The sequence below is a fragment of the Natrix helvetica genome (assembly GCF_964273705.1).
Source record: "Natrix helvetica genome assembly, chromosome: 1".
Classification (NCBI taxonomy): domain Eukaryota; kingdom Metazoa; phylum Chordata; class Lepidosauria; order Squamata; family Natricidae; genus Natrix; species Natrix helvetica.
Genome location: NC_138548.1, coordinates 296,744,937 through 296,772,804, shown reverse-complemented (window position 1 = coordinate 296,772,804; position 27,868 = coordinate 296,744,937). Strand labels below are relative to the sequence as shown.

At 40.4% G+C, this 27,868-nt stretch overlaps 2 protein-coding genes across 4 annotated transcripts; both read left to right on the top strand.

The window, feature by feature from the left end:
• Positions 1–41: 41 nt before the first annotated feature.
• HYAL3 (hyaluronidase 3) lies at positions 42–27,868 on the top strand. Of its 2 annotated transcripts, none has more exons than XM_081936765.1 (4): positions 42–147; positions 21,831–22,814; positions 24,490–24,579; positions 25,562–27,868. In XM_081936765.1, the coding sequence occupies exons 2-4, from the start codon at positions 21,894–21,896 to the stop codon at positions 25,985–25,987; spliced, it is 1,437 nt and encodes a 478-aa protein (XP_081792891.1). In that variant the 5' UTR covers positions 42–147; positions 21,831–21,893; the 3' UTR covers positions 25,988–27,868. The 2 variants fall into 2 exon arrangements, with proteins under 2 accessions (XP_081792891.1, XP_081792890.1); XM_081936764.1 differs by lacking the exon at positions 42–147 and adding an exon at positions 1,343–1,808.
• Positions 911–11,703, top strand: NAA80 (N-alpha-acetyltransferase 80, NatH catalytic subunit). 2 transcript variants are annotated; one of them, XM_081936780.1, is made up of 2 exons: positions 911–977; positions 10,307–11,703. In XM_081936780.1, the coding sequence occupies exon 2, from the start codon at positions 10,361–10,363 to the stop codon at positions 11,357–11,359; it is 999 nt and encodes a 332-aa protein (XP_081792906.1). In that variant the 5' UTR covers positions 911–977; positions 10,307–10,360; the 3' UTR covers positions 11,360–11,703. The 2 variants fall into 2 exon arrangements, with proteins under 2 accessions (XP_081792906.1, XP_081792907.1); XM_081936781.1 differs by lacking the exon at positions 911–977 and adding an exon at positions 1,065–1,085.

Here is a 27,868-nt window from a genome sequence, read left to right as displayed (position 1 = left end):
TTAATGTTGTCAAGGTTGAGAAACACAGCCTTAAAAGCACCCCTTCCCAGTCGTTTTTGAATCTTCACCGTTAATAGCTCCAAGCAGCAAAACTGAGGATTACAGTATAATCCAAAAACATCCGGAAAATACCTTGTTATAAGTGTGGTAGGTTTACTGAAGCTTAATTCCTGGTAAATGTGCAAAGGGAGGAGCTCTGAATATTTTACTCTTATTGAAAGAAAAAAAAGGAATCTTTTTCATATTAATAACAAAATAACACCTAACTTTTAAAGCTGAGTTATATAATATAGCCCAGCTGTACTAACCTGAATTTAACCAGTCTTTCCAAGCAAAAATAGATAACCTGCTTTCTCACAGTGTTTTTAAATTTTAAAAACAGGTAGCTTTTGTTTCCCTTTTTTTTGCGCTTAGCCTAAGAACCCAGACTCATCCGTTCCTTTTTCCTCCCTCAATTTACTCCACCCCCTACATACTCGTCTATAGAGATTCTCTCTCTGTCTCTTTCACACATACACAAAGCTCTCCAACACTTAACGCGCGGAGCACCCAATCGCCTCTCCTTCGTTGCACCTATCTGTCGCTTTCTAGCCCCAAGTTCTGGATTCCGCGCCCATTTACGCACATCTTACGCTTCCTTTGCTGGCCCTACGTTTCTGCCCAGATGTTTGCCTTTTTTCTTCTTCTTCCCGAGATGAATTAACGGCTCCGTTTTTTTTTTCATTTCATGCGATGGAACTTCGAAAGGAGAAACCAGTTCGCAAAAGTTGCCGAGAAAAGGACAACGGCAATCTTAAGGAGAAGGAAACCTCCAACCCTCTAGAGGGCAGTGTAGCTTTCGGGACAAAAAAAAGAAAAAAGCGGAACTTGTCTGCCCTCGCCGCTTTACGGCGTGCAGCCGTGGTCCCCGTGGGCGAGCTCAGGGCGCTGGAAAGGCAGAGCGTCCGCACGGCAGTTCCCGCGGTAGCTAGCACGATGTTAGTATTTATTATTAAACCCGCTTTCGGCATTAATGTTGCTTTGGGCCTGGGCGAGGGTTTGCAAGGGACGTTCTAGGCAGGAAACTCTCGCCAGGGAGAGGCAGGGTAGTACAAACGGAATCCTCTCTCAATTGCTGGACGGAGGATCGGGAAAAGCATTGAGTATTGGAATATTCATTTTGGAGAGAGAGCAGGAATCGAGGGATGGGGAAGGGCGGGGTGCGAATAGGTTTGGCTGACCGCCGCCTGATTCTTCTTTCTCCTGTTCCAGAGGCAAAGGAGTCGGGTGGCTGTGCCCATAAAAGGATGTGGATCTCTGCAGCGGGGAGGGAAGCACAGGGGTGAATGGGGGGGGGGGGGGATCCCGTTTCGGCGCTTAAGGATGAAGGCAAGAGACTTGAGTCTCAAAAGTTATTAAACGCCTCTTGACCTTTTGCACCCAGGGGTGCAACGAGGCGGGAGGGGGGGGGATCGGGAGGTAAAACGTCCTACAAGTAGCTCCTTCCAAACGAAGCCTCCAGTTAAGCGCAACGCAATGCGGAGAACCACTAAGGGGACTCCTCGCATTTCCCCCTTATCGCCTTGTATGGTTTGGAGAGGACCGTTTGCAGCCCAGCGGCTCGTTCTTTGCTGACACCTCGCGTCGTTTAATGGAAAAAGTCGTAGCAGCCTTTATTTTAGGGCTTCTGGATGAGCCCATGAGTCCCGGGTGATTCTGCTGGCAAAAGCGAAGGGGCGATTCATTGGAAGAAAGCCCCGAATTGGGATGGGTGGCGCAGGGCATTTTCGCGGATAGTAGAGCCAGCGCCCCCGGACTAGAAGATTAAGGTGCTTCAGGGGTGTGGTTTTCTTCGTGGAATTGAAACATAATACGTCTAGTTGCATCCTCAACATATAAGGGAAGTAGAGATCACTGTTACTGTACTGTTGGCCCTTTGAGGTAGTCCGGATTAGGAAAGCAACCTACTGAATACTAGTTACATTATAGGTTGAGTAACCAGTTAAGAAGTGCTTCCCCCTTCTCCTGCCTTTATTAGGGTGGGTCAATTCTGAAACACTTTCTCAAATTTCTAGTTTGGGCTCAGATTTCATTTATCAGACTATTGCCTAGGGCTTTGACTCTTCCTTCTATCTCAGGGCTATTCTCACAACATATTAGAGTTACAGAACTGATTTTACTTTGGGGTGAGGGATGATTTGATAATGTCTAGACAATATAGGAGGACACCACTGGTAGTCTACAGTGTTAATCTAAATTCAGATAGCATCATTTCTTTCTTTTCTTTTTTTAAAGCATGTTTTGTTTGCAATTTTCTTTTCTCCCCATATATATTTTGTGGAGAGTGTGTTGGCTGGGTCAAGTCTTTTAAACAACATTAACAATAATAATACAAATAGATATGTGTAATTATTCCACCATGTTCCAAATGTGTAGGATCATTTCTAATTAACAATGTAAGTAAAAAAAAGAATAAGGGCATGCCTTTTAATGACATTTGTTAGTCACAAAAGATGCTATCAGACACTTCCTAACATTATGAACAAGCTTGTTTCATACTTTTTGTGGGGTGAAACCGCCTTCAGGGTAAGCTGGCATTTTATTTCAAAGTTCCTATATATATATCTTACAAAATAGATTGAGACTTGCCTGCGGTTCATTCTTTGTTGGCAAATGCAAAGTTGAGTTAGGAAACCTGGACATCTTTACTTGGGTTGAGTCCTAACTCCTAAGTAGACAATATGTATGGAGTTCAGTTGTACTGTACACTTAATAAGAACATGGTTCTGTCTTCTTCATAGACGGCTGTTGACCTTAAATGGAGAATATGAGAGATGTACTTTAAAAAAAATGAACCCAGGTATAATGTACCTTTAAAAAGCCAAGCCCTTTTTTTGATGGTCAGGAGAAGAAGATTGCTAACACACTTGCCGTTCCTTAGCATGATGCTGTTTATAGAGGTGACCTTTGGCCTTAGCCTTTTTGTGGTTAAGCATTCATTTCAAGGGGTTCCAGGAACAGCAATAAATTTAGCTGAGATGGCACATATCCTCTGGAGTCTAGACCTTGGTTTGTACAATATGATTTATGGGCAGAATCCCTTGGAGGGGATGGAAATCTTGCTTCCAGAAACAGCAGATCCCCTCCATGAAGGGATATGTTGATTAGCAACTCCAGATTTTGTCAAGATGCCAGTCATCCATGTGAAGAATCCAGCTATAACCAACTGGACATAACTAGTTTCTTTTTTCAAAATTTGGATCCTTTACTACTGCAGAAAACTGGTTGGTCTTTTACACTGCGTAGTAGTTGGAGTGCAAAATGCATTTCACTGTAGCAATAGGTCCAAACATATTTGCCGCATTAGGGTTGTGTTTGACCTCAGAGGGCCGTGTGTGTTTGTCCAGGTGTGTGTGTGTCCAGGGAGGGCATGGCCATAGTATAGTGGGCATTTGACATAGGCTCAAGATGCATTTTCCCCCTTCTTTCTTTCCACAGTTTTTTACTAAAACCTTTTTCCTATCTCTCCTACCAGATATTACGGGAAAACATGTATTACTTATTCTTCGTATTCCACTAAACTTTTTATTTCTAAATTTATACCCCACTGTTTAATAGTAAATTGCTTTTCCATGCAGAAAAGATATTTATACGATTGTATTTTTATTATTCAATTAATAATAAACATACAATAGCATAAATAACACAATAATACAAGATCTAACAGCAGAGGTACATTTCCAGAATAGTGAATAGAAATGCCTGTCAATTATGGATTGTTGATTGTAGATTAAATGGACCTATAATATGTAAAATTTGGCATTAGTATTAACATAGGATGTTGCTTGTTTTCTATCCAGCTCAGGCACTTACTTGAGGACACATAATTGTAATCCAATTCAATCCAGTCCTCCTGCAGCACTCTGCTGGCCGAAAATGGGGGCTTCAATGCGGCCTGTTTTTGGCCGGCAGAGTGCTTCTGGAGGCCCCCTACCAGTCCATTTTGGCTGGAAGAGGCACCGGGGGCCGGTCCTTTGATATTTGCAGGCCGACTCTATGGGCCACATTTAAGCTCCCTGTGGGCCAGATCCAACCCGTGGGCCTTGAGTTTGACACCACTGATCTAGGTGCTCAATTAAGCTCAGAAAGCTAAGTATTTGAATAGGAACCATCAGGAAATATAAGGTAGTAGACTAAGTTAGGAAGGTGAAGAAAGATTCCCAGAGAAGATCATGGTAACAATAGCAATGCTTTGAAAACTATATGGATGTGCTCACCAAAACACCATGAGCCAGACTTGAAGGACCTTTTGTTGTTTCTTCTAAGCTCCACTTTCCTCCACTCTAGATAATGGCCATTCCTGAATATTTGTTGTCTGGGCCATAATAGCTTATGTATGATCCCCTCAAGGAATCTTCTCTTCCTTATTTTTTCAGTAGTTATTATAAAGAGAAAAAGAATGCCAATAAGTTTCAGCCTGAAGTCCAGGACCCAGCTCAGAACACAATGGTTAAATCAAGGTGTCCCTTGGATAGATGTTTGGTAACTATCTGTCACTCCTCCTTTGCTATGTGTTTTCCTGCTAATACCAGTGGATAGAATTCTTATGGGGAAAAGATGATAGTTTCTTAATGTTGTAGAGGTAGAGTAATTCTGTGTGTGTGAGAGAGAGAGACAGAGACAGAGAATGTGAACACATTAAAGAAAAAGGATACAAAATAAACAAGGAAAGAATGTTATGTCTGTATGCATGGATGTATGGAATGTCTGAGTGTGACAAGGACTCTCTGAACTTATAGGACCTTAAATTGATGTGTGAGTTTAAGATCATCACAACCCAATGTTCTTTCATTCTCAGGATTCTAAGAAACAGCTAAGAGATATGGGATGGGACTGTGATGGCTTTAAAAGGAAAGCATTGAAACAGTGACTTCTATTTGCGCCTTTCTTGCTCTCTTCATTCAGTTGGTCAATAAATATCTGAAATTGAGACCGTGCCTCAATGCCACACACAAACAAAGAGATGGAGATGACAAGGCACTATAAATTTAGCTAAGGACCCATTGTACAGTCAGCATTGTTTGTGTCCACACTTTAATAGTCTGACTGAATGCAGAAATGTTGGGGAGGAATTAGGGCATGGTAAGCTGTCAATCTAGTTCGCCTGTTCAATCTGCCCTACTTTGTCCCATGTTCCACCCTAGGTAACCTGATTGTTGTCTTTATAATAGGCCAGGATGTTGCTTGCTAAAGTTTACTGGATGATCATTCATTAGAGAACAGATTGTTGGAAGGCTTTTGCCTATATTTGGACTTGCCAGTAAGGATAGTTTTAAAAGATTCATTTGAGAACCCCTTAGAATTTGCTGGTTGCTTTTGATTGTTAAGCTGTGAAAAGGTGCCAGCCTTTGATCGTAAGAGCTGGGCAGTTCAAGACTTAATTTACATTTCAGATACTTCCCCCTTTACCAGTATTCAAATTAGCAGCCTCTTCTTTCTTTAAAAGAAGTAATGGACAAGAAGAGCATGTTTAGTTCCTGCTGTGCTCTTGTGAAAGCAACCAAACTGTTTCTACTAGGTGTTAATTGGCAAGCTGAAATTTCTAAGGAGAAAGGTGGTGCTACTTGAGGCAACTCCCATTCATTAAAGGTATTTGGTGCTTTTTTTCCCATTTGCATTTTTATTATGCACTAATACTTGGACAAGGATATTCTTGGCTTCCTTGATCAGATGTTGTAGAGGAATAGGGAGTCTTAAGTCTTGGAAAGGAGGGCTGCGAACTAAACACTCTTGATGCCTACACTGTAAAGGAACAGGATCTATAACGGTCACATTGTCATATAAGGTGGGATGTTTTTTGAGAGTTATAACTGAGGAAGACACACCTTTCCCTAAGTCAGTGGTTCTCAACCTGTGGGTCGGGATCCTTTTGGGGGTCGAATGACCCTTTCACAGGGGTTGCCTAAGACCATCGGAAAATACATATATTGGAGAAAAATACGGAAAACATAAAATAATTTTACCATTGGGGGTCACCACAACATGAGGAACTGTATTAAAGGGTCGCGTCATTAGGAAGGTTGAGACCCACTGCCCTAAGTAATGTTAAAAGAGAGAGGATGCGAGTCTTCACCCAGTCAGGGAACCCAAAAACGGAAATATGGTTGACTAGAACTTTCAAACCTTGAATGCTTTATTGTCTTTTTAAAGCAAAGCAATTTGAAATTGACACCAAGATAAAATTAGGAAGAAGAGGCCAAGCTACAGATGTTGATCACTGGAAGGAGTGAAAAGAAAGCCATTGCCATTCCTGTTAATTTCTCCTATCTCAATACTACTCTCTTTTTCTCTTCTCTCAATATCATTATCATAGTGTTACCTGTATTTTTCTAACCTAGCTCCAGAATTCTGATACTGCAGTTCCATGCAGTATGCCAAATATTCCTAATTTAAGCAAGGAAGGGATACCTGTTTTACTGTAGATTAGAATTGATGTGGTAGTTAGAATTCCACTTAGTGAAAAGGACAATATGTTTACCTGGGATTATGCTTTCTGCTCAGTGCTCTAATCCGTATTAGGATAATTTTCCACAACATTTGTGGTTCTGCCATTATCATTAGGATTATGATATGTTTTGTTTCTCTTTTTATTGAAAGGGTGATTTTTTAAAAAAATATTTATATATAAGGCAAGTTACAAGTTTCTAAACACAACACATTGCACAATTATAATAACATTGCATAATTTCAATAGAATAACGGGCTTTGTATTTTTGTGCCTGTTTTTGGGTAAGTGATAATGAGCATCCTTCAAAAGTCATTTGCAAGATACTTTACTTGTAAATCAATTGGCACATTCTCAGTTTCTTCCCATAATAACAACATATATTGTCACTAAAATATATTGTTGAAGATGCTTAGAAAGTAAGTTTTTGACATATCTGGGTGGTGTTTTGATACAGAGGGTGGTACCTGTTTGCTCTGCCAAAGAGATACCATCAGTTATCTATTTTATTAAAATGCTCCCTGTTACTTGCTTCCTACCACCTCTACTTATTTTGTCCTTTCAGATCAGGTGAACATACTTTCAAATAAAACCCTGAACTATACCCCCAGTAGGCACATGGGCCATTTGGGGCCAGAATGTGGACATTAAAGTGACATTGGTGCAGGGGTGGATTGCTGCTGGCATTACTGCCGGTTTGGCGCACAAAATTTTTTATTCTCTGATCTTGATTGTTTGCTTCCAGACATTTCATTACTCAACTAGGCTACATCACCGGTGCTACTGAATGTAGAGCTTCCTGCCTGTTTATATTCAGTAGCTTGCTTGTCAGTGTTGGTGGGGTGTGGTTTTCTCCTTGGTAGTTCCTTAATCTGGGTTCTGCTTGATTGGTATTAATGCCAGCTTAGCACACGGGTGTCTAGGAAAGAACAAACGTAATATCTTACATAGAAGTATGTGAATGGTTGATATCCCTTCTGACCATTCCTGACTAAGAAAGATGGAGAGACAATCTCCCTTGGAGTATCTCATGTGGGTTAGATGGCATCTCAGATGCAGTGGCAGTGCTGGCTGAGTGCCTGGGAGGCTATAAGTGTATGGATGGGGAGGATCCCCCAGGACCAGATGATTCGTCATCTTTGATTCTGGATGGGTTGATACTTTTCTGGACTGACCCGGAGGATGATTCTGGGGTCTTCCTGAACTCACAGCTCCTGCTGAAGGAGCAGGTGGCAGTTGTGCTAAAGGGGGAGGGAGGGACTTTGCATAGATTTGTCTGGTGCACCAATTGTGTCCTTTCCTGGACTGGCAAGCCTCCCTTATGGTCATTTATACCTCGGTCACCTCCTGTTTGGATTACTGCAGTGCGCTTCACATGGTGCTGAATCAGAAACTTCATCCGGTCTAGAATGCAGCACCGAACACAGTAACAAGACCCCTATGTAGGCCTATGTAGCTGCTTCCAGTTTCTTTCTGGTGCAATTCAAGGTGCTGGTCATCACCTTTAAACATTTACAGTACAGGGACAGATACGTCCTACCAGGTTAGATAGAATGGCCATATTTCTTGCCTCTTCCCATAAAATTGTCATCTGATGAGAACTAGGAAACATTCCTGCTCCATGGCAGCCCCTGCCCTGTGTACCACTCTTCCCCTTAAAGCAGTGTTTCTCAATCTTGCGGACTTTAAGTCCTGGGGACTTCAACTCCCTGAATTCCCCAGACAGCTGGCTGGGGGATTCTGGGAGTTGAAGTCCACAGGACCTAAAGTCGCCAAGGTTGAGAAATACTGCCCTAAAGTTTGGCAGGCCATTTTAGCCTTCTACAAGGCTTTAAAGACCTAGCGTTTCTCCCCAAAATTGGGAGATTAGATGATGGCACATGAGCACAGAAGGGTGTCATGTTATTAACAACTGCATTATTATTTTAATAGTTTATGTTTTAATTGACTGAATGTTAAAAGTTTTGTAAAACAATTTTATGTGTCTTTTGATTTTTAATTGGGAGCTTCCCAGGGTTGCTCGAGAGATGGACAGCTATATAAATATTGTAAATAAAATGGGTTAGAGGGATTGCATTCTTAAATAAGCTCTCTTATTCTTTGTTACTGATATATAATGGGGAAGTTCCCCCATACCTCCCCAAATGGACCAAGTGTACAGAATGATGCTCTCTTTTCAAATCCTCAAGCAAAAAGGCCTCCTCTTCAACAAAATTGTGTTTATATTCATTTTTGATTCTCATATGTGCAACTCACTCTGTGGTCTAACTGGAAACATCAGTACTTCATCTGTGACTGGTTATGGGAATGTTGCAACATACTGCCTTCTTGCAATTTGCCACATCCATGGCTTCTGGGAGACATTGGAGGAAGTATTGCGTTGTGCTCTGGAGAAACATTCAAACAGTCCCACAATTTGCTTGAGCTGTTCCTTCCAGAGCTCAAATGATCACGTAAGATTGTTCCAGTATACTAATACTACATGTTCTTGCCAAACAATGGTAGGAGACTGCCACTAATTCCACACTATTGTGACAACATGAGAGCTGTAAGCAACTCTGCGTGCCCTAGTTACCTAGACGTGATCTAGGCTATTGTGATGGAATGTGCACTCAGAGCATCAGAGGGGGAGTATTTTGTTAATTTTTAGAGCCTTCCCAAAGAAGCCTGGATCAAGAGACTGCTTAGTCCTGAGCTGGACTAAATTCACCCTAGAATCTCTCAGGATATATCTAGTAGGAGAGAAGGTTATACAATATAGTTTTAGTCCGGTAAGTTTCTGTCCATTAGGTGCAAGCTAATAAAGAATTGAACTCCATTGGATTCATTGTCTCATCTCTGGACTTGGACTTTACATTTATGACAGGCAGAAATGAGAAGGCATAATAAGAGCTATATTTAGCTGGTATCTCCTGGTGAGGACCAGAGATGTGAAGTCATTATGACATTGCCGATCAGTGATGTCATATTACAGCACCTTAAATGCAAGGCTGCTTCCTACATAAAACTTTTAACTAGAGTCACCTAGACTGTTGAGAGAAGATAAAAGAGCAAATTGGGCTTGGATGTTCCTTTAGAGTAGATTGCTTTTTTACCTGCGGGTCATCTTTTGTGGCCTATAAGCCGGTGATCCAGGTATTTCAGCAAAGGTTCTTATCAAGAGTGTAATATATATTTGAAAAATAATGGTCGTCTATGCTTGTGGGATAAAGAGGAAACCTACAACAAGTTCTTCTTTTTGTTAAAGGTTTAACAGTAATAGAATTTATCTATTATTTCCAATGGGGAGAAAATGAGTTACCAGACTGTTTTCTCTTAATCACATACAAGTATATGTAATCATCTGCATTTGTGTAAGTTATTCAGATTGGTAGACAGAATACAGACATTCTGCTTGTTGGTTATTTAACGCATGGTAATTTATATTTGGACAGTAAAGAAAATGAAAAGAAAGTTTCAAAGTAGCAGCTTGTTTTCTACTTGAATGCCTATCATTTTCAGCTATCAGGCCCACGAATGGAAGCTCTACTCCAGTCTTTCTTGAAACTACTGAAGCAGGTTGGGGAAATTGCTGGGATAATAGAATGGTGGTAGTGAAAATAATGTTTATTTCGATGTACGGTATGTGGCTATTAAATGGATTTCTGTATTAGGTCCTTTTGTTGCTGTTTGGGTGTATTTCAGAGGCTGCTAATTTGGGCTTAACCTAGGCAAAACAAAGCAAGGAACTGCTGAAGTTTCCCTGTAATGTCAGTGAGATGATTAATTCTCTGGGAAGTAAGTATGCATTGCAAGCACAATTCATTGTGTTTGTGCTTTCAGGAGTGCACCAAACTCTCTCTCTCTCGCTTGTGAAGTTTCATCACGGTGAGAAGAATGGGTTCGGTTTCAGAGATGCTCACCGCAGTCCCCCTTCACAAGAGGCCTGATCTCCTGGAGGCCTGTGCTGACCTCATCAACGAAGAGTGGAAACGGAGCCGGACCTCCCGTATCCACTCCCTGCAAAAATCTAGTGACAACTTTCCCATGTGCTTGGTACTGATCAGAACTTTGAGGCTAACGGAGGAAACTGCAGAAGGGAAGATGTCCAATACCCAGTGCCAACTTCTGGGACATGCCAGGTTATCCCGTGTGGTTGGCCAATCTAACAGTTTATTTGTGGAGACTGTGGTGGTTGCCAAGGCCCTCCGTGGAAAGGGCTACGGCAGGAAGCTGATGGAAGCTGTTGAGAACTTTGCCAAAGCCCACCGCTACCAGCATCTGTATCTCACCACACATGACAAACAGCATTTTTATGCCCACCTGGGTTATTGCTTGTCCAAGCCCGTCCAGTGGGCTGGCTTCATCAGTTCTCTGGTACCTATGGAATTTTTGGAGAACTTCTCTGCCCCTCAACGTAAGACGGAGCTTCCTGCACAATCTGGGAAGCATAATACAAATGCATCTTACCAAAGCAGATCTGGAGCAAACCTCCCTCCTTCACCGCGTGCTGCGCCTCTTTCTTCTTCCCCTTTTTGCTCAGTAGCCCCACCTTCATTGCCTTCTCCTTGTTCTTATCATTCAGGGACGGCTACCATTTCTCCCCGTCTTCCGTTGCCAGGTCCCCACCCATCCTCTGCCCAGTCCAGTAATGCTCTGGTTCACTCTTCACCATTCGCCTCTGCTGCCCCAGCTCTTCCACCCTCTCCTCCTCCTCCTCCTCCCCTCCCACTTCCAGTGCCTCCACCAAGAGCCTTTTTAGTAGTCCAGCCAAACTCCGGAAAACCCGCCTCTTCCAAGGTTTTGGAGAATACATTTGAAGAACAGACGCTTTTTGAAACACCTTATCGGGATCTGAAAGGGCAGCCCATATTCTGGATGAAGAAGGATATCTGATTTTTCCCCCTCCGTTGTGTGACTGTGTAATAAAGATGAAATAAGTGAATAAGGAGGAAAAAGAAAAGCCTTTCTTGTTTTAAAAGGAAAGCCTGGCTTTGTGAGACAAAAGATCGCCATTTAAAATGAATAAAACAATGTATTTGGTTTTCTGTTGTTCTTCCTTATTAGGTTCCCTTTCGTTGAGAGTTCAAGATGCCAAGACCGTATACGTTAGGTGCACTTTGAAGGCCAGCTCTTGCTTCTCATTGAATTTCAGTAATTGCCAAAGTTGTGCTGTTGGGGCTATGACAAGCTTCCCTATAGATTCCCTTGCTTCTTCTGTATTGTATGTCCCAATAAACAGAGCATTTTTAAAACTCTGCAAGATGTCCCTTCTGACTCTGCAGGGAACATTCAAACAAACACATGCATTTGTAAGTATGTGGTGCTGATGCATAAAGAGAATAGCTTTGCCATCACTTCTGCTAGAAATCTTACAGGGTTTGACTATGGTTTATTGGATAATTGTGAGTTGATTTGGTTTGTCAAACTTGCTAAGTGATAAACCTAGATTTAGCCACCTTAGGTATCAGCTTCTCATAACTCGCCAATTCAAACTCAAGCTATACTTATTTACATGTATTATAGCTGTCCCACTCCAATCACCTCTGGGTGGTATACAAGACCAGAGAAATGAATCCATAAGAACAAAACCTAAACATAGATATTTATCTAATATTTGACTTCGATGGATGAGTCATTGCCTTCATGTGAATTGGGTAGAGCTGAGAGATGGAGCTGCTTTGGTGGGATAATAGTGGAGCAAGCTTGCTTCTTCATAAGTTTGTCACATTCTTAACTTGGACCTCACAAATAGCATCTGTAATAAAAGTTCTTTCTCATTAGCCATCATACACTTATCAAGTGACTGTGTTTAAAGTTTGGTTTGAGGGGGGAAAAACTCTTTAATTATATTGACTGCCAGGACTTTTAATCCCCACAATCTGGAATTAAGGGTTTTGGAAGCTTTAGCCTGATGCCTTCCAAAAAGGTTAGTGTATAGGTTGCACAAATAAGGTTTATGTCAAACATCCTTTCATGTACCATTATATGTATATCTACTGAATCTATGAAAACATATACATACATACATGCACACACATACATATATATACATATACATATATACACATACATACATAAATTATATTTTTATGAAAGCTTATCTGTACACTTTTTAAATGGAGATGTAACTTTTCATTCTTGGATTCTTAGTTTCTTTTAGTCTAATTGGTTAATATTCCATCTGAGCTATTGCCTTCATTGCTTGGCAACTACCTTCTGCTGCATGCATATTGAAAGCGATAGCTTAATATTGGCTCCCTGGTGAATCCACCTGCAAGATCATTGCATATTTTGCAGCCAAGTGTTGGATATATTCAGACAGTTTATGGATATAAGTAATTTAAATACATGAAGTAATGAAATGTGATACTTCAATTACAGTATTTAGAATTAACACTTGTCTTGCAATTCCAAATTCTTTAAATTGCTTTTTGAAAATGAAGAGGGAAGGCCCCGTCAGAATTTGTTCACGAAGCAGCAATGTCATACAGCTGTAAAGGAACTATTAAAGCAGCATGTACATGCAATTTTTTGAGGGATGTATAGGAAATGGTATTATTTCTTCATTGAATTTTGTACATTAATGTTTCTTGATACTTAAAGTCCTTGAAATGAAAAAAAAAATCTTTTTCATATTAAAAGCTGCAAAGATGACATTGCACATATAGAGTAGCAGGTGTCTGCTACTTAAAATTGCCAGATATCTACTGCATGAAACACTTTGGTCTAAAGCAATATTTCTCATCTTTGCCAACTTTAAATGTGTGGGCTTCACCTCCGAGAATCCCCCAGCCAGGCTGGGAAAATCTGAGAGCTCAAATCCATGCATCTTAAAATTTCCAAGGTTAAAAAACTCTGGTCTAAAGAATATTGATTTCATTTTAAACAAGAGGAAGATCATAGTTCTCAACCTATGGCCACAATTGAGTCCAAAATTTTGAGCCCAAAATTGAAACAGTTGCCACGCTTCTGAATTTTGATCATGTGACCACGGGAATGCTGCAAGGATCATAGGAAAATGATCATAAGTCACTTTTTTCAGTGCAGTTGCAACTCTGGTCACAAAATGAACTGCTGTACGTTGAGGATTACTTTTACTAGTAATTTTTCCAATATAATGTTTGGAATGGCAAAAGTCGCTTGCTCCCTATTATGTGGAAGAGACTAGAGATTTCTTCCTCACAGCTCAAAGTGCTTTCCTCCATGCCTGAGCTAGAAAACCAACATGCCACCCCTTTGCTGCCGTCTTTAACAACCCTAATTATTATCTCTTCTGGCTTTTAGCTGGAGAATGCACTTCCCATTTTCAGTGGGGGGGGGGAGCCTGTTTCTCTTCTCAACACCCCCAGCTGATGGAGAAACCAGTTTTCGATCTTAGTACAGCTGTGGTTGTTATGTCCCAAAGGTGCTTTTTCAAGAGGCAACTGGACTTCCTTGTTTTCCTTTGAAGACGTTGATGAGAAGTGAAACGTCTTCAAAGAAAAGCAAGGAAGTCCAGTTGCCTCTTGAAAAAGCACCTTTAGGACAACTATGACCTGGATGACTTTCGATAGACATGTACGTGTCATGCTTTTTGCTCATTAGTAGGGTGATGCCTGACAACATCCACAAGCTCAGCCATTGATCAGAATTCACGCACCCTTTTAGAGGGGCACCTCTCCCAGTTTGGGAAAACCTGCATCAGCCGGCTGATTGATTGATTGTAATAACAAGTGACTAATAACTGATAGTGATAATAGGAGCGGGGTGGGGTTTGATCTATGATGTCTTCAAGCCAACCCTGACACACAGATCTGATTACTAACACAGATCTGATTTAGCTTTTAGCTTGAACAATGGTTGAGAGATAACAAGAGGCTGCATGAACTGATTCTTTGCTGCATCATTAGGCACCTGCCTTCTAGAAGAACGCCAATGTAGCAATTATGTCCCTGACAGGAAAACAATCATAGAGCTGGAAGGGACCTCAGAGGTCTTCTAGTCAAATCTCCTGCTCAAAGCAAGAAGCCTTATACCAGTGTTTCTCAACCTTGGCGACTTTAAGTCCTGTGGACTTCAACTCCCCAAATCCCCCATCCAGCACAGCTGAAGCATATCAGAAAAACAGCTGTGGCCTGGTGGCTACTGAAGAGAGAGAACACTGGACACTGAAACATCTAAATGCTTCACAATGCCTCAACTATTGGAGGCATAAGAGGAAGCAATATTATGGGAACATGCTGTGGTTAACTGCAAGTGGGCTAAGACACAAGTGTGGCTTGGAGAATTATCTGAATCTTGCGTTGTTTCCTTTTTGAGCAAATGGAAAGTTCTCATCAAAAAAGGTGGTTTTTTAAAGTTCCTTAAATGCAAATCTCACAAATATTTGTCTCCATATGAGCATGGATTGAACCCAGAATCCTCCACTCAGCTACCCTGGAGCATAGATAGTATCTGAAAAAGAAAGTCAGAACAACATAGACTGTTACTCCAGGAAGTGAAAAAACCAAACCTAGGTTACTTCTGAAATGACAAAAAATAATTTCTCATTGTTGCATTGTGTTATTAAAGGATAGCCAGGCAGTGTGCTTTATGAATTATTCTTATTCATGGAGCTTTCTTTGAGATGAATATAGAACTGGTGTTTTACTTGCTTTCAAGATAAGCTTGTCTGAGTTTTTTTAAGCAGTTGAAAAAAGATAATCCTCATTCATTTTTAAAAAAAGCTTAGTATTGCATTATAAAAATTCACAGTGTCCCCAACATACAGTACCTGAAGCTTGATATAGGTATTCTCAGTCTGGTCCTCTTCCCATCCAAATTACTAATCAGAAGATTGCAACATGCTTTTCCTCCTTTGCGCATATATATAGGTTGGCGAGAAGAGAAAGAATAAATAGATAATAAATAGAAGCTGTCAAAAGTGTGTAATGATTTGAAATTGTTTTTTTTATTGCCCCATAAAATATGAGCTGAGTTATTGTAGAGGGAAATATTAAAAGGACTCTTCCTGTCATCCCACGATACATGGTAGATTTGCTAATAAGAACTATTTGCCATACTGCCCAGTTGTTAGTGCTGTTTTTTTTCTAGTAGCAACTTTTACATGTGATTAGTGCTTTTTCAGATTTAGCCAACAGAATTACTTAAGTACTACAGTTTGCTGAACATTAGAACAGTGATAATAATCTGTTCTTAAAAACTGACATGTAAAGGAATGCCTAAAACATAATTTCATCATTAGTTGAAACATTAGAAAATAATGTTCGTGCTTCAAAGTTCTTCAAACCTTTCCATCAAACAGACAACCACAAATAAAAGGGGTTTCTTCAGCTTAAGTAATAAATATCATGTGACCTACTGGATTTTGTACTTGGTCTGTGCCGGAAAAAAACAGAAGGGAGTTGAAACTGGTCTAAAGAAATGAGTCTTGAGCCAAAAATTAAAGGTTACGTAGGGAGGATCTTTGCTCTCAAATTTTTTGGTGGTAAAGTTGGTAAAGCCAAGGGGGGGGGGGGGTTGAAAGTGGCATTTGCATGAATGTTGAAATTAGCATTTGCATTTAAAAACAGTCCCAAATGTGAAAAGAGGATGTGCAGGCATTTGCATTAGGTACTGCAGATGCTCTGAGGGCGTCAGGCATCAGAAAGGACAGATTTGTTGGGTGAAAAGAACAATGGCTTAGCATATAAAAGCCAAATGTTACTCTGAATTGTCACCCTCAGTGGAACACAAAGGTTCTTTAGCATACAAAAGAATGGAATGGAAAGTGATTTATATGATAGGTATGTGTACGTCAAAGAAGTCACATGGGGATGTGTGTGTGTGGGAGAAGTAATCAAAATTCAGCTTATAGAAATTTTTTTTAGGTCAATCGTCTTCCAGAAGATCACAAAACTGTAATTCTTTATAGTATGAAACTCTTTAAAGAGTACCTTCACACACTTCAGAACTTGGGTAAATAAAGCCAAAGCTTTTGCTATGTAATCTCACTGTATGGCTGTTTCCCCTGAGTTTAAAAAACAGAATAGCGTTTGACAGCTCAAAAGCTATTTCCTTAGATTAGATCAAATTGTTTATTTAATGGAATTATATGACCACCCGTCTTAACCAAATAACTCTTGGCCATCTAACAAAACTAATACTTAAATAACACCATGTAAAAACCATAAAGCAGCAAATAATTAAATATGCCCAAATCTGACATCCTGGGCCCAACACCTAGGAAAAAATAGGTCTTCAGATTTTGTGGAAAGCCAATAGAGTCCCCCCAAACTCAAGGAGGAGGCTGCTCCAAAAGGCATCTGCTACTGGTCATAAGATGTGCCTCATCAGTATCATTGAACAATGTTGTGCATCAATGGTTCTCAACTTTCCCAATGCTGCGACCCTTTAATACAGTTCCTCATGTTGTGGTGACCCCCAACCATAAAATTGGTGTCTCGGTTCCTAAGACAATCGAAAATATGTGTTTTCCGATGGTCTTAGGCGACCCCTGTGAAAGGGTCATTCAACCCCCAAAGGACGACCCACAGGTTGAGAACCACTGCTGTACATGAAAAGGAATCAGAAGATGCCCATCCTGCTGGATCATGTTGCAGCGAGGCTACATGGGCATACCATGGACCAACAGTAGCTTTTGAATGATTTTACTTATTATTATTTTTACACATAACTCAAGATAGGGAACATACCTTCTTCCTCCTATTTTTCCCCACAACATGCTTGTGAAGTGAATTGAGGCCGGGACTGTCCAAAAGCCACCCAGCTGGATTTCATGCCTAAGGCAGGACTAGAATTCCTGATCTTCTGGTTTTTAGCCTGGTGCTTCAACCACTAGACCTTTTCGAGGGCAGGCTGTAGTTGCAATGCAGAAGGCCATTGTTATTTGGAGGGGTTTAGTGACATATTTTGATTTATTCTTCATAATACGAAAAGTTCTAGAAGTTTAGAACTCATTCAGAGCTGACCTGCTTGGTTTGCACTCTTGTTTAATGAATAAAGGAGAAGGTGGATGGCGAAGTGTCACATAGTTTCAAAGCTTTACTCGCTGTGAAAGTTCCAGACTTTTGATTCCCATGCCAGAGTCATTTGCCAGCCAATCAAGGCCAGGTCTTGCAGTCCTATCCTCATAGCAGAACCATGAAGTCATGGTGCCAGGTTTTGATAAAAACGTTGGGATTATTGTTGCTTTTTGGGAGATTCTGCATGGAACCTAGCACTGGATACTATGGAAACATGCTGCCCTTGGGGTATCTCTGCCGTTGTCATTAAGGAGCTCCTGGCAGCTTGTAAGAAATTTGGGTATTATCTTATTGGTAGGTATGCTTTTTATGTTATGCGTTTCCAAAAGAACCAATTGCCTGGGCACCAGATCACTGTCCCGATATTTTGCAAAACATAATTGGTGACAGGTGTGTGATCCAATCACATTGCCCTTCTGAAGAAGAAAATCTGCTAAACAAGATTATAGTGGCCAGAATTATATCCCTAGTTGCCCAGCACAAATGTCTGAGAGCCAGTGGCTCAAATATTAAACTGCCCCACTTGTGTCATGGCAGCATAAGCAGGCTCAATTTGGAGATTCAACTCCAAATGTGTTGCTTGCGTTCATTTATTAGAAATGGGAGAGAAGAAGGGACAGAAGTCATTGGATGGATTAGGATGGGTCTTTCACATTGCCACTATATGGGATTGAAAGGAGTGTTCTTTTAGGCTTTTACAAAATATTGCCCTAATTACTGAATACTAAACCCAATCTATTTCAAAATATAAAGTTTCATATTTGGTGGCTTTGAATTTATCCTGACTCTTGGACAAGCCTCTAAGATTTATTGGCTAGATTTTTGGAAAGGGCTTGTCCTTGCTTTCCTAGGGCAGAGAGAATGTCTGGCCCAAGATCACCCAGTTAGCCCTGTGCTAGAATTCTCAGTCTCCCAGTTTCATGCCTGGTGCTTTTAATCACTTCCTCAAGCTGGTTCTAAAGATAATTTATCCTAAGCAAAATTACATTCAATGCCTCTCATTTCAGCTATTAATATGGCACATCAAAGAGGGATTTTCAAGTTTCCTATTATTCAGAGCACAACTCTGTTCTGTTTTGGGTCTTCAAGTACATTCCTTGAGCTATTTCTACCTTCCCCAAAATAAAAGCGACTCTCTTTCTGTTCACTTTCAGCACAGAAGCATGGATAGATGTTAAATGAGAGTATACTGTATTTTACTAAAATAATCTCCATTAGCATATTTCTCCTACAAAAATACAGATCACGCAAAAGCAATAAAAGAGAAGCAGGAACATTATCGACAAATATTATAGTATTACAGGCTTCGAGGTTGTATTGCACAACTTGTGTGAAATAGCAGCTAGGAGAAAAGACTTATTGCCTTACTGCTAACAGGAAATATTGTAAAATGTTGAGGTGACTGTTGGAGTATTCCCATGATGATCAAGTTACTAATGCACACCCCCAAAGTGTGAACAAATATTGTACAGAGAATTAGTTTTTTTTTTTGTCTGCAATGAAGTTTGGATTTCAAGCCTGCCGCTTCTGCCAGGTTACAAGTGTGGAAAAGAGTTTATATTGACTTATCAACTGCAGGGGAAGTTTGTAGTTTTTATTTGAAACCAGTTTAGTTTAATCAGAAAGTTTGGATTGGAAGAAATGCTCTGTTCTAGCCTGCCCTAATATAGTGCCTTCCAAGTGAAGGAGGGGATCAGTTCCTATAATTTTACTGCCTGAGGTTTATGGGAGCGGACCTCTAATTGACAGCAGAATGGGGAAATTGCATTTTACCTTATCTTGGTTTCTTTCAATGTGGGAGAAGTCAAAAGCCTAATCAATGCAAACCAGGCTTTTAAAATTGTAGAAAGAAGTTGGTCTGCAGTTTCTTCAACGAGATATTAGCAAAGCAAACAATCCAAACCACCAAGTGGAAGCTGCCCAGACAGGAACTTGCACGTCTTGGGTTGGGAAGATGCATAACTGCCATAGAGTCATTCCTCCCAACATTTTCTGTGTTGATCCAAACATGTCTTACTCATCAGGATTTAATTTTAGGTCACCTAGTTAACATCAGTCTTTATTGGGCAGTTCCCATTTAAACATTCTCACTATTTCCACCTTAAAATTTTAGTCCTTGGATTTATCTCCTGAGGAGTTCCTTCACCTGCTTGAACATGCTCAATCAGCTGTGGATAATTTTGTTTTGTCCCCTGCTGTATTTGCTTAGAAACCACATGCCAAAGCCAATCTATTTTATCCTTTTTGTGATTTGAAAGCCACTTCTCTGTATTAGAAGCTCTGTTATTTATAGAAGCTATAAAGCATGAAAAGCATCATTTAAAAAGACAAATATTAGGGACAGGTGCTCCTCAATGCATTTTAAACACAGTCCTCCACTGTGAAGCTGGCCTACTTAAACTATAAACTATTGCCTGGATTTTCATTTTCTCCTATTGGCTTAAGCTCTCTTTTTTTGTTGTTTCAGCTAGCTTGGCTCCTTTAATTATGACTGACCTTTGAGTCTTCCTAGTACCAGGGCGATATATGCCAAAGTGCAACTTTATAGCCAATCATCACTATGATGGATTATGAATACGCACTAGCTGATCTCAAACAGCAAGCTATTGATTTAGAACTGCAAGTAGACTTTCCTATGCTACCCAAAAGCACCTTTTTGAGGTACACTTTTTCCAACCAACTAGATATCTTAGTTGCATCATCATCCCAAAATTTAGAAAGGTTTTATTCTTTGCCATGTCCAATGCCCTCCCAACAGCCATTACTAAAAAGAGAGGCATCACTTAAATGGTAGAATAGATGATTCTGTAACGTCCCCTCTAGGCAGGTCCTCGGCAGGAATTGCTATCTCCATTCTTTATCCTGGTCCTTCTGACTTGTTTTAAGATTTCTTATCAGATCAATCTGACTTTATTTCCCTGACCACAGGTAAGCACTGTTCTATAGTTTGTCAATATGGCATAGTCTTTCTTCTAATCCTCTTTAGATATTTTAGAACAAATTATATGTTTCCCTCTTTCTTCTAATTGTGATTTTTGTGTTTTATTTGCTGATTTCTGACTGAATAAAGATTGATTGGTTGGTTGGTTGGCTGGTTGGCTGGTTGGGACAGATAGTGGGTTGGGGAAGCTCATTGCAAAAGGTATATTTTTAAAGTTACCTAACACTTACCTACTGTAAGACTTGGTTTGTTCTAAAGGGAAGATGGTTGATCCACACAGGACATGTCCACCACAAGGAAGACAATTTCCTAGTTGTCATAAAATGATATTTTGCAAGCCATGGGCCAAAAAGTGAACTATTTCTTAAGATCACAGATGTTTATAAAGTTGATCTAATAGCAGCAACTTGATTCCTAATGATGTAGAGCAGGAGTGTCAAACTCAAGGCCCGGGGGCCGGATCTGGCCCATGGGGTACTTAGATCTGGCCCATAGGGCCACCCTGGAAACAGCAAACAACCAGTCTGCGATGACTGTGCCAGTGAAAACAGGATCCTGAGCTCAGTCTTTGGCTGCGACAGTCTTCTGCAACCCTCTGCCAGCAAAAACGGAACTCGGGAGCCTATTTTCACTGGCAGAGCGCTTGGGCCACCATAGGTGCCCCCGACACAAGTGATGTTGAGCTGGTCATACCCAACCATGCCCGCTTCCTCCCCTGAGGTCAAACACAACCCTGACGTGGCCCTCAATGAAATCGAGTTTGACACCCCTCATCTAGAGTGATGCTTTCTTTTCCTCTTTTGGCATTTGTTTTAATCCTGACGTCCTTTCTTTCCCTCTTCACTTAGCAGACTTTTAGAAAAACAGCAAGCAATCCTCACAAATCTGAACAAGAGAACCTGAGGCCAGAAGCTTCACGCTTCCTACTCTGTAATAAACAAAGCATTTCCATTATGAAGCTGGATTCTCAGATTAAAATATACCTTGAACAATGAACGTGTCAGATAACTTGATTAAATGAATGAATTGATTGATTATATTTCTATTCCAGTTTTCCACAATAAATAGATAAATAGATCTCCACCCAACCCTACATCATTGTGAGAAGGTGACAATTTGAGAAATAATGACTATCCTAAAGTCGGGACAGTGATTCATGAATAGTACATGAATTTAAATCTGCCATGCTGTCCAGAGCACAACTCATTGATTGTGGAGGGAGGAAGCAAACTTGGGTGTCCTCAATTCTAATCTGACATTTTAACTGCGACAATTGCAAGGCTCTTCATAGCTAATGGTTTGACTTAATTACATTTACTTTTTAATTTTCTTTTTATTATGTGCTATTGAGTTAGAAGTGATCTGTAAATAAGGGGCAGACGGAATTTATTTAACCCATCACTCCCTTTCTCTTTGCCAGGGGATGCATTTATGAACAAAGCTTGAGGAGGTCCAGAACAGATACCAGTTTATTCCATCCACCATGATCCTGGAGAGAATTATCTGGATCTGCATCTCCTTCTGTACTGCATCTGTTAGACCCCTAGTAGGGAATAGCTGGAAGCAGGCAGCTGCCAGTCCCATCATCCAGCGTAAGCCATTTGTTGTAGTGTGGAATTTACCTACAAGCAGATGTCAAGAGCATTTTGGGATCAGATTACCTCTGGAAGTCTATGGCATTGTGGAGAACAAAGGCAATGTGTTCCATGGACAAAATATGACTATTTTTTACAAAAACAAGTTTGGACTGTATCCCTACATCTCTCCACAGGGCGACTGGCATAATGGGGGGATCCCTCAGAAGGTTAATCTGAAGAGACATCTAGAGAAAGCCACAAAGGAAATCACAGAACTCTTGAACAATGACTTCCAAGGTCTGGCAGTAGTAGACTGGGAGGAGTGGCGACCTCTCTGGAGACGAAACTGGGTGCCCAAAATGGTTTATAGGGAAGCCTCTAAACAATGGGTGAGGAAAACATTTCGTGGATTCTCTCCTAAGGAGCAAACTCACTTAGCTAAGGTAGAGTTTGAAAGGGCCGCACGGGTGCTGATGGAGTCTACTCTAGCTCTGGGAAAGAAGCTGAGGCCACATGGTTTTTGGGGCTTCTACAGGTTTCCTGATTGCTTCAATGACAAATGGGGGAAAGTGGAGAACTATACTGGCCAATGTAATCCGAAGGAGGTCATATGGAATGATCAGCTCATGTGGTTGTGGAAGATCTCCTCAGCCCTCTATCCCAGTATCTACCTTCCACTGAAAGTACCAACTTTGTACCGCCAGCATTATGTACATCACCGTCTTGGAGAGGCATTCCGTGTGGCACAGTTTGGCAGAGAGCATCCCCTTCCTGTGTTACCATATTCCAGGGTTTCCTACAGGCATTCTTCAAAGTATCTAACTGAGGTAAGCACTCTGCGTTGCTCAGGGAAGAAGGTAATGATAGATCCAGGGATTGCAAATAATAGTTACATCTGCTATTTGACTGGAAAACATTTTTGCGCTGTATTCACTTTCCTGTACATGTTTCCTTTGTTATATTTATCTCACTTTTTCCCCAAAGTAATTCTGAATGGCATATATGGTTTCTCCATCCACACACTACTGTCAGCCCTGTACTGAATTCTTCCAATTACCCTTGGAGTAGATTAAACGTGGGAGAAACTTCCTGCTTCATGGCCATTCAGTAAACAGTATTTCAGTCTTGAGTCATCAATTGCAGTAAAAATACTATGTTTAAAAATGGAATTGCAGTAAGTAAGGTCCATTCATTAATTTTGCAAATTGTTGTTTAATTAGAAAGAAAAAAGCTACTAATTAGCAAGAGCTGTAGAGACAAATTGCATCTTTTCTGAACAGGCTACTCTGAGTAATTAAGTAAAGGGAGCTTGCTCTTGTTAGATTTTTTGTTCTGACTTTAGTGCTCTTTAGTGTTGTAGATTTTCCTGAAAAATTAGAATTGGAATTTTTAAAAAGAAAATAATTCTATGGAAAATGTTCAGTTTGCATTGAAAAAATATATATAACACTACACATATGGAAAAATTGTATTCATAATAGGAGTTGGGAAATTTTTACAGAAAATATTTTTCCATGCCATTACTGTTATGTAAAGTGTTACCGGATAATTTAATTTCTTTTGGTGTTCCAAAAATGTGTACACAGAACTAAAAAAATGATTATTGCTTGGATTGTAGGCATTCACTTGGTCTTTGGTACAATGGTCAAACAAATCAGTCAGGCTCTTCAGCCATGAGACACATGCAAGATTTGTTTGACCAGTGAATTCAATGGAACGTAAGTGTCTCTCCTGAATAATAAAGTGTCTGGCTGCCTATATCACTTATCACATAGCTGGTGATCTTCCAGCTGTTTTAGACTCCAATAGCCAATTATGCTAACTGAAGCCCAGTTCATCTCATTACTCTTCTAACTCGTAAGTACCAATTTGGGTATCTGTATGGAAAAAGATCACACTATATCTCTAGGTCTCTGAAAATAGATCTTTAACTCCATTGAAGCCAGCTTAATAGAGACTTTATATCACTAAAATTATAATGTGAACCTCTCATACAGAGTCCCAGAGGTGCTTTCTCAAGAGGCAACTTGGTCTTTGTTTTTTTCTTTGAAGTCATTTTGTTTTTCACCGAAACGAAATGTTTTCAAAGAAAAACCAGAAAGACGAGTTTCCTTTTGAAAAGGCACCTTTGGGACAACCATGACCTGGATGACAGAGAATCTCCATAGAGATCTCATACAGAGCTACTAACTATCCACTATGACATCCTGCCATTCTGTTGAAAAGGCGGGGGTGGAGGGGTGGGTATGAAGGCTTGCTGGTATTTTCCACATGCTTTTGCTTTTGCTGTAACTGCTTGGGAATTACGGAGGGGGGATTGTCTTCAGAGAGGGAGCAGACTCCCTCCCAGCCGGTTCCAGCCTGGTTCCAAGGCCTTCGTACCCTGAGAATGAACTGTTACCTGCCTAGCACCTCAGCATTCTCAAAACAACCTTGCAGCATCACATTGACTGCCGGTGGACTGGTCCTTACATTTTCTCTTCTTTCTTTTGTTTGATTCAGGCTGACCTGATAAATACAATTGGAGAAAGTGCAGCACTTGGCAGTGCTGGGGTTGTACTCTGGGGCGACCTCTCCTACTCCCGGTCACTTGTGAGTATTTCTGAAACATTTCTGTGCTCCGTACTGTGGAGGTGAATCTTGAGCATGAAACAGGTCCATATGTACACTTCCTCTGCACCAGCATTCCATTGCAGCTATGGGGAAGATCCTGTCCAACTTTAAACGCTGGTTTAGGCAAGATATTGTAGATCCATGAAGTAATATGTTTTCCCAACAGTGAGAGTTCACTAATTCTCTATCAATAATTCTTTTATGATTTGGTCTTCTTAGAGGACATTGTTCATATATTTGTGCAAATAGCCCAAAACCTGTAGCATTTTCAGCTTGAGGGGACCTAATAAAATATATAAAGCCAATTTGTGTTTAGAAGGAAAAAAAGGAAAATGTTGCCTTCTTCTGTTACATTATTAGAACACACAATGACCAAACAAAAATTATAGGAGGTTGAGGCAATATTTTATATTACATAAATCAAATTATGGAATTTTCTACTGCAATATGTAATGTTACCTGCCAAGTTGGATGTTTTTAAATCAAATTCATGGAAGAAAAGACTATCAAGCAGAATTCATCTATGTACTGCCTTCCAGTAATGACGGCAGTGTACCTTTCTATGCTAATTGCTGAGAACCAGGCATGGAAAATGCTAATGTGGTGCAGGGGTCAGAGTGCAGTACTGCAGACTACTTCTGCTGACTGCCTGCAATTTGGCAATTCAAATCTCACCAGCCTCAAGGTTGACTCATCCTTCCATCCTTCCAAGATGGGTAAAATGAGGACCCAAATTGTTGGGGGGCAATATGCTGACTGTGTAAACCACTTAGAAAGGGCTCTAAAGCACTGTAAAGCAGTAGATAAGTCTAAGTGCTATTGCCATGTTCTGCTTTTGAGTAGAAGTCCCTGATTTGTCCCTCTAGTAACAGAATGCTGGAATGGATGATTTTCTTGGCCTGATCCACCCTGGGGCTTCTTGACTTCTTCAAAATCCTAATTCTGATCTTATGTTCTCCAGGAGAGCTGCAAGAGTCTTCACCATTATATCACCACCACACTGGGACCTTACATCGCTAATGTGACTACAGCAGCAAACAGGTGTAGTCGCCAGCTATGCCATGGGAATGGACGTTGTGTGAGATGCGACCTGAGTGAATTAGGAGCCTTTCTCCATTTGGACCATCAGCTACGGGAAGGGGACCTTGGGATAACAGATTTTCAAGACCAAAATGTATCAATGCAAGATCACTTTCAGTGTCAATGCTATCCAAAGTGGGCTGGCACCCACTGTGAGAGGCCACGGAGAATAGAGCCCTTTGAGATACCAAAACCTAACCAAGCTTCACATTATAACAATGTGTATGATGCAGTGCATGATGGTGACTTTGACTTGGAATCAAATATCTGTCCTACCTCCATTTACGGTAAAGAAACAGGAAGATAACGATTTCTCCAAAAGCAGCACTTTATTTGAGTAGGAATCTTGATAGGTTCTAGGGAGTGAACATTTCCTGATAACTTGAAGAGAATAACAGAATTCTTGAATTATGTTTGGATAATTACCTTTCTTTTACCTCATATTTTCTCTCTCTTGTCTTTACTTACATCTAATCTTAGCACGAACATGTTCCGGTAATAGCTGTACCCTCTTGACAATGTTTTATTTTTGCCCCAGTTCCTAAGGGAGACAGGCTTAAGTCTTTTGCTGTACTTGTATTAGAGTAAATTTAGCAAGGAACGTAGCTTAATCCTACTTTTCTGACTATACTGGACATGATGGAGAGAGGATGGGGAAATGAATTGTCCAATAAGACTGGTATCCAGCCAGTTCATATTCTGTCTTTCCCCTTAATATCATGACACAGAGTTGATGGATGTGTGGATCTCTATATCACATATACTCTGTCATAATTATTTTTCTCTGTCTCTCTTTGACAAAAAGCACACAATTGTATGCCAACAAAGTAGGTTGAAAGCACATCATCTCAGCCCATTGTCAGGTTGTATTTTTTATTTTTCTCCCAAACTATTTATTGGGTTCACTTAATAGAGCACCTCATGCAAGACTCGGAGGCCTTTTGGTCATCTCACCGAGTAGAGACGATCAAAAGTCCTTTAAGTCTTGCATGAGAAAGGATGTTCTCTTTTGTCAGCAAAATTGATAATAATCAGTCGCTAAAAAAAAGGATCATTCACACCTAGTGTCATGATGGGGGATTGAATATAGGACTGCGTGAATTTGATCAGCACTTATTGATAGTATCGTCTTCGAATTCTCATTTGCACTTTGCATTTGAGAGGAAAGGAAGAATTAAGCCTTAAGTTAAGTGCAATTATTTTGAAGCTGAATCGACTATATCAATCCTGAGAATAGTTGCTTTTATTAACCTTTAAAGGAGAAACAAGGCCACCAACAAGACTACCTTAAACCAGCAAAATAATGGAACAGTTGGAAAAAGGCTACCAAAAGTGAAAGGACACTGTTGCCCCTATTTTCATCTGACCTCAAATACCTTCACACATTCTGTTTCCTTACATGGTTCCTCCACTACTTGCTAATAAATAAATTGACCGATGTGGGGCTGAGCACAATGTTTAGTCTCTCTCATTGTATTTTCCAGAACCCAAGTGGAAAGATTTCTGTTGGAGATTATGGAAAGCTGCTGCTGGTCAGGGTCCTGTAGATCATACAAGGTTCCATGGACAAAGTTAATTCAATATAAGGCAGCTCCATAGATTACAGTATATTCTTGTGTGCTCAGCTGTCTCCCTGAATATACTGACTGCTAGTTTTTGGCCTTGTACAACAAGAGGTTAATCCCCTGGATGTCAAATTTCCAGAAAGTCCCCAGGCATCTAAAGTAGATGTAGAAATAAATTTGATTCATCAGTACATTAATGGACTTTCTAATTGTGGAAGGACACTAGTGAATATGACCCATTGTGAACTTGGATCATAGTCTACTGTACATTTGTAGGCGTTAGTACTGTATTTGTATTATTCTGGCCAGTATTGCAAGATTTAAATTCTTTCTCTAAAACAATATATTCAACAGCCTTCTAAAGGACTAGCTGCAGCCTCGAACAAAAATGCATTTCTTTGTAAGATGCAATGTAATTTTCTGAATTCTCATGTTAGGTTAAACCATAATTTACTATATTTGATACTATAATTGATTAAATAAGCCACAATTGGCTGAGTTCACACATCACCTTAAACTAAGTTCCAATAAATTAAAGCAATACATGAATTTGACCTATTTGCCTTTGTCTCCTATCCCAAGATAGTTAAAATACGATGTTAAAAAAATGTGAATAACCGGTA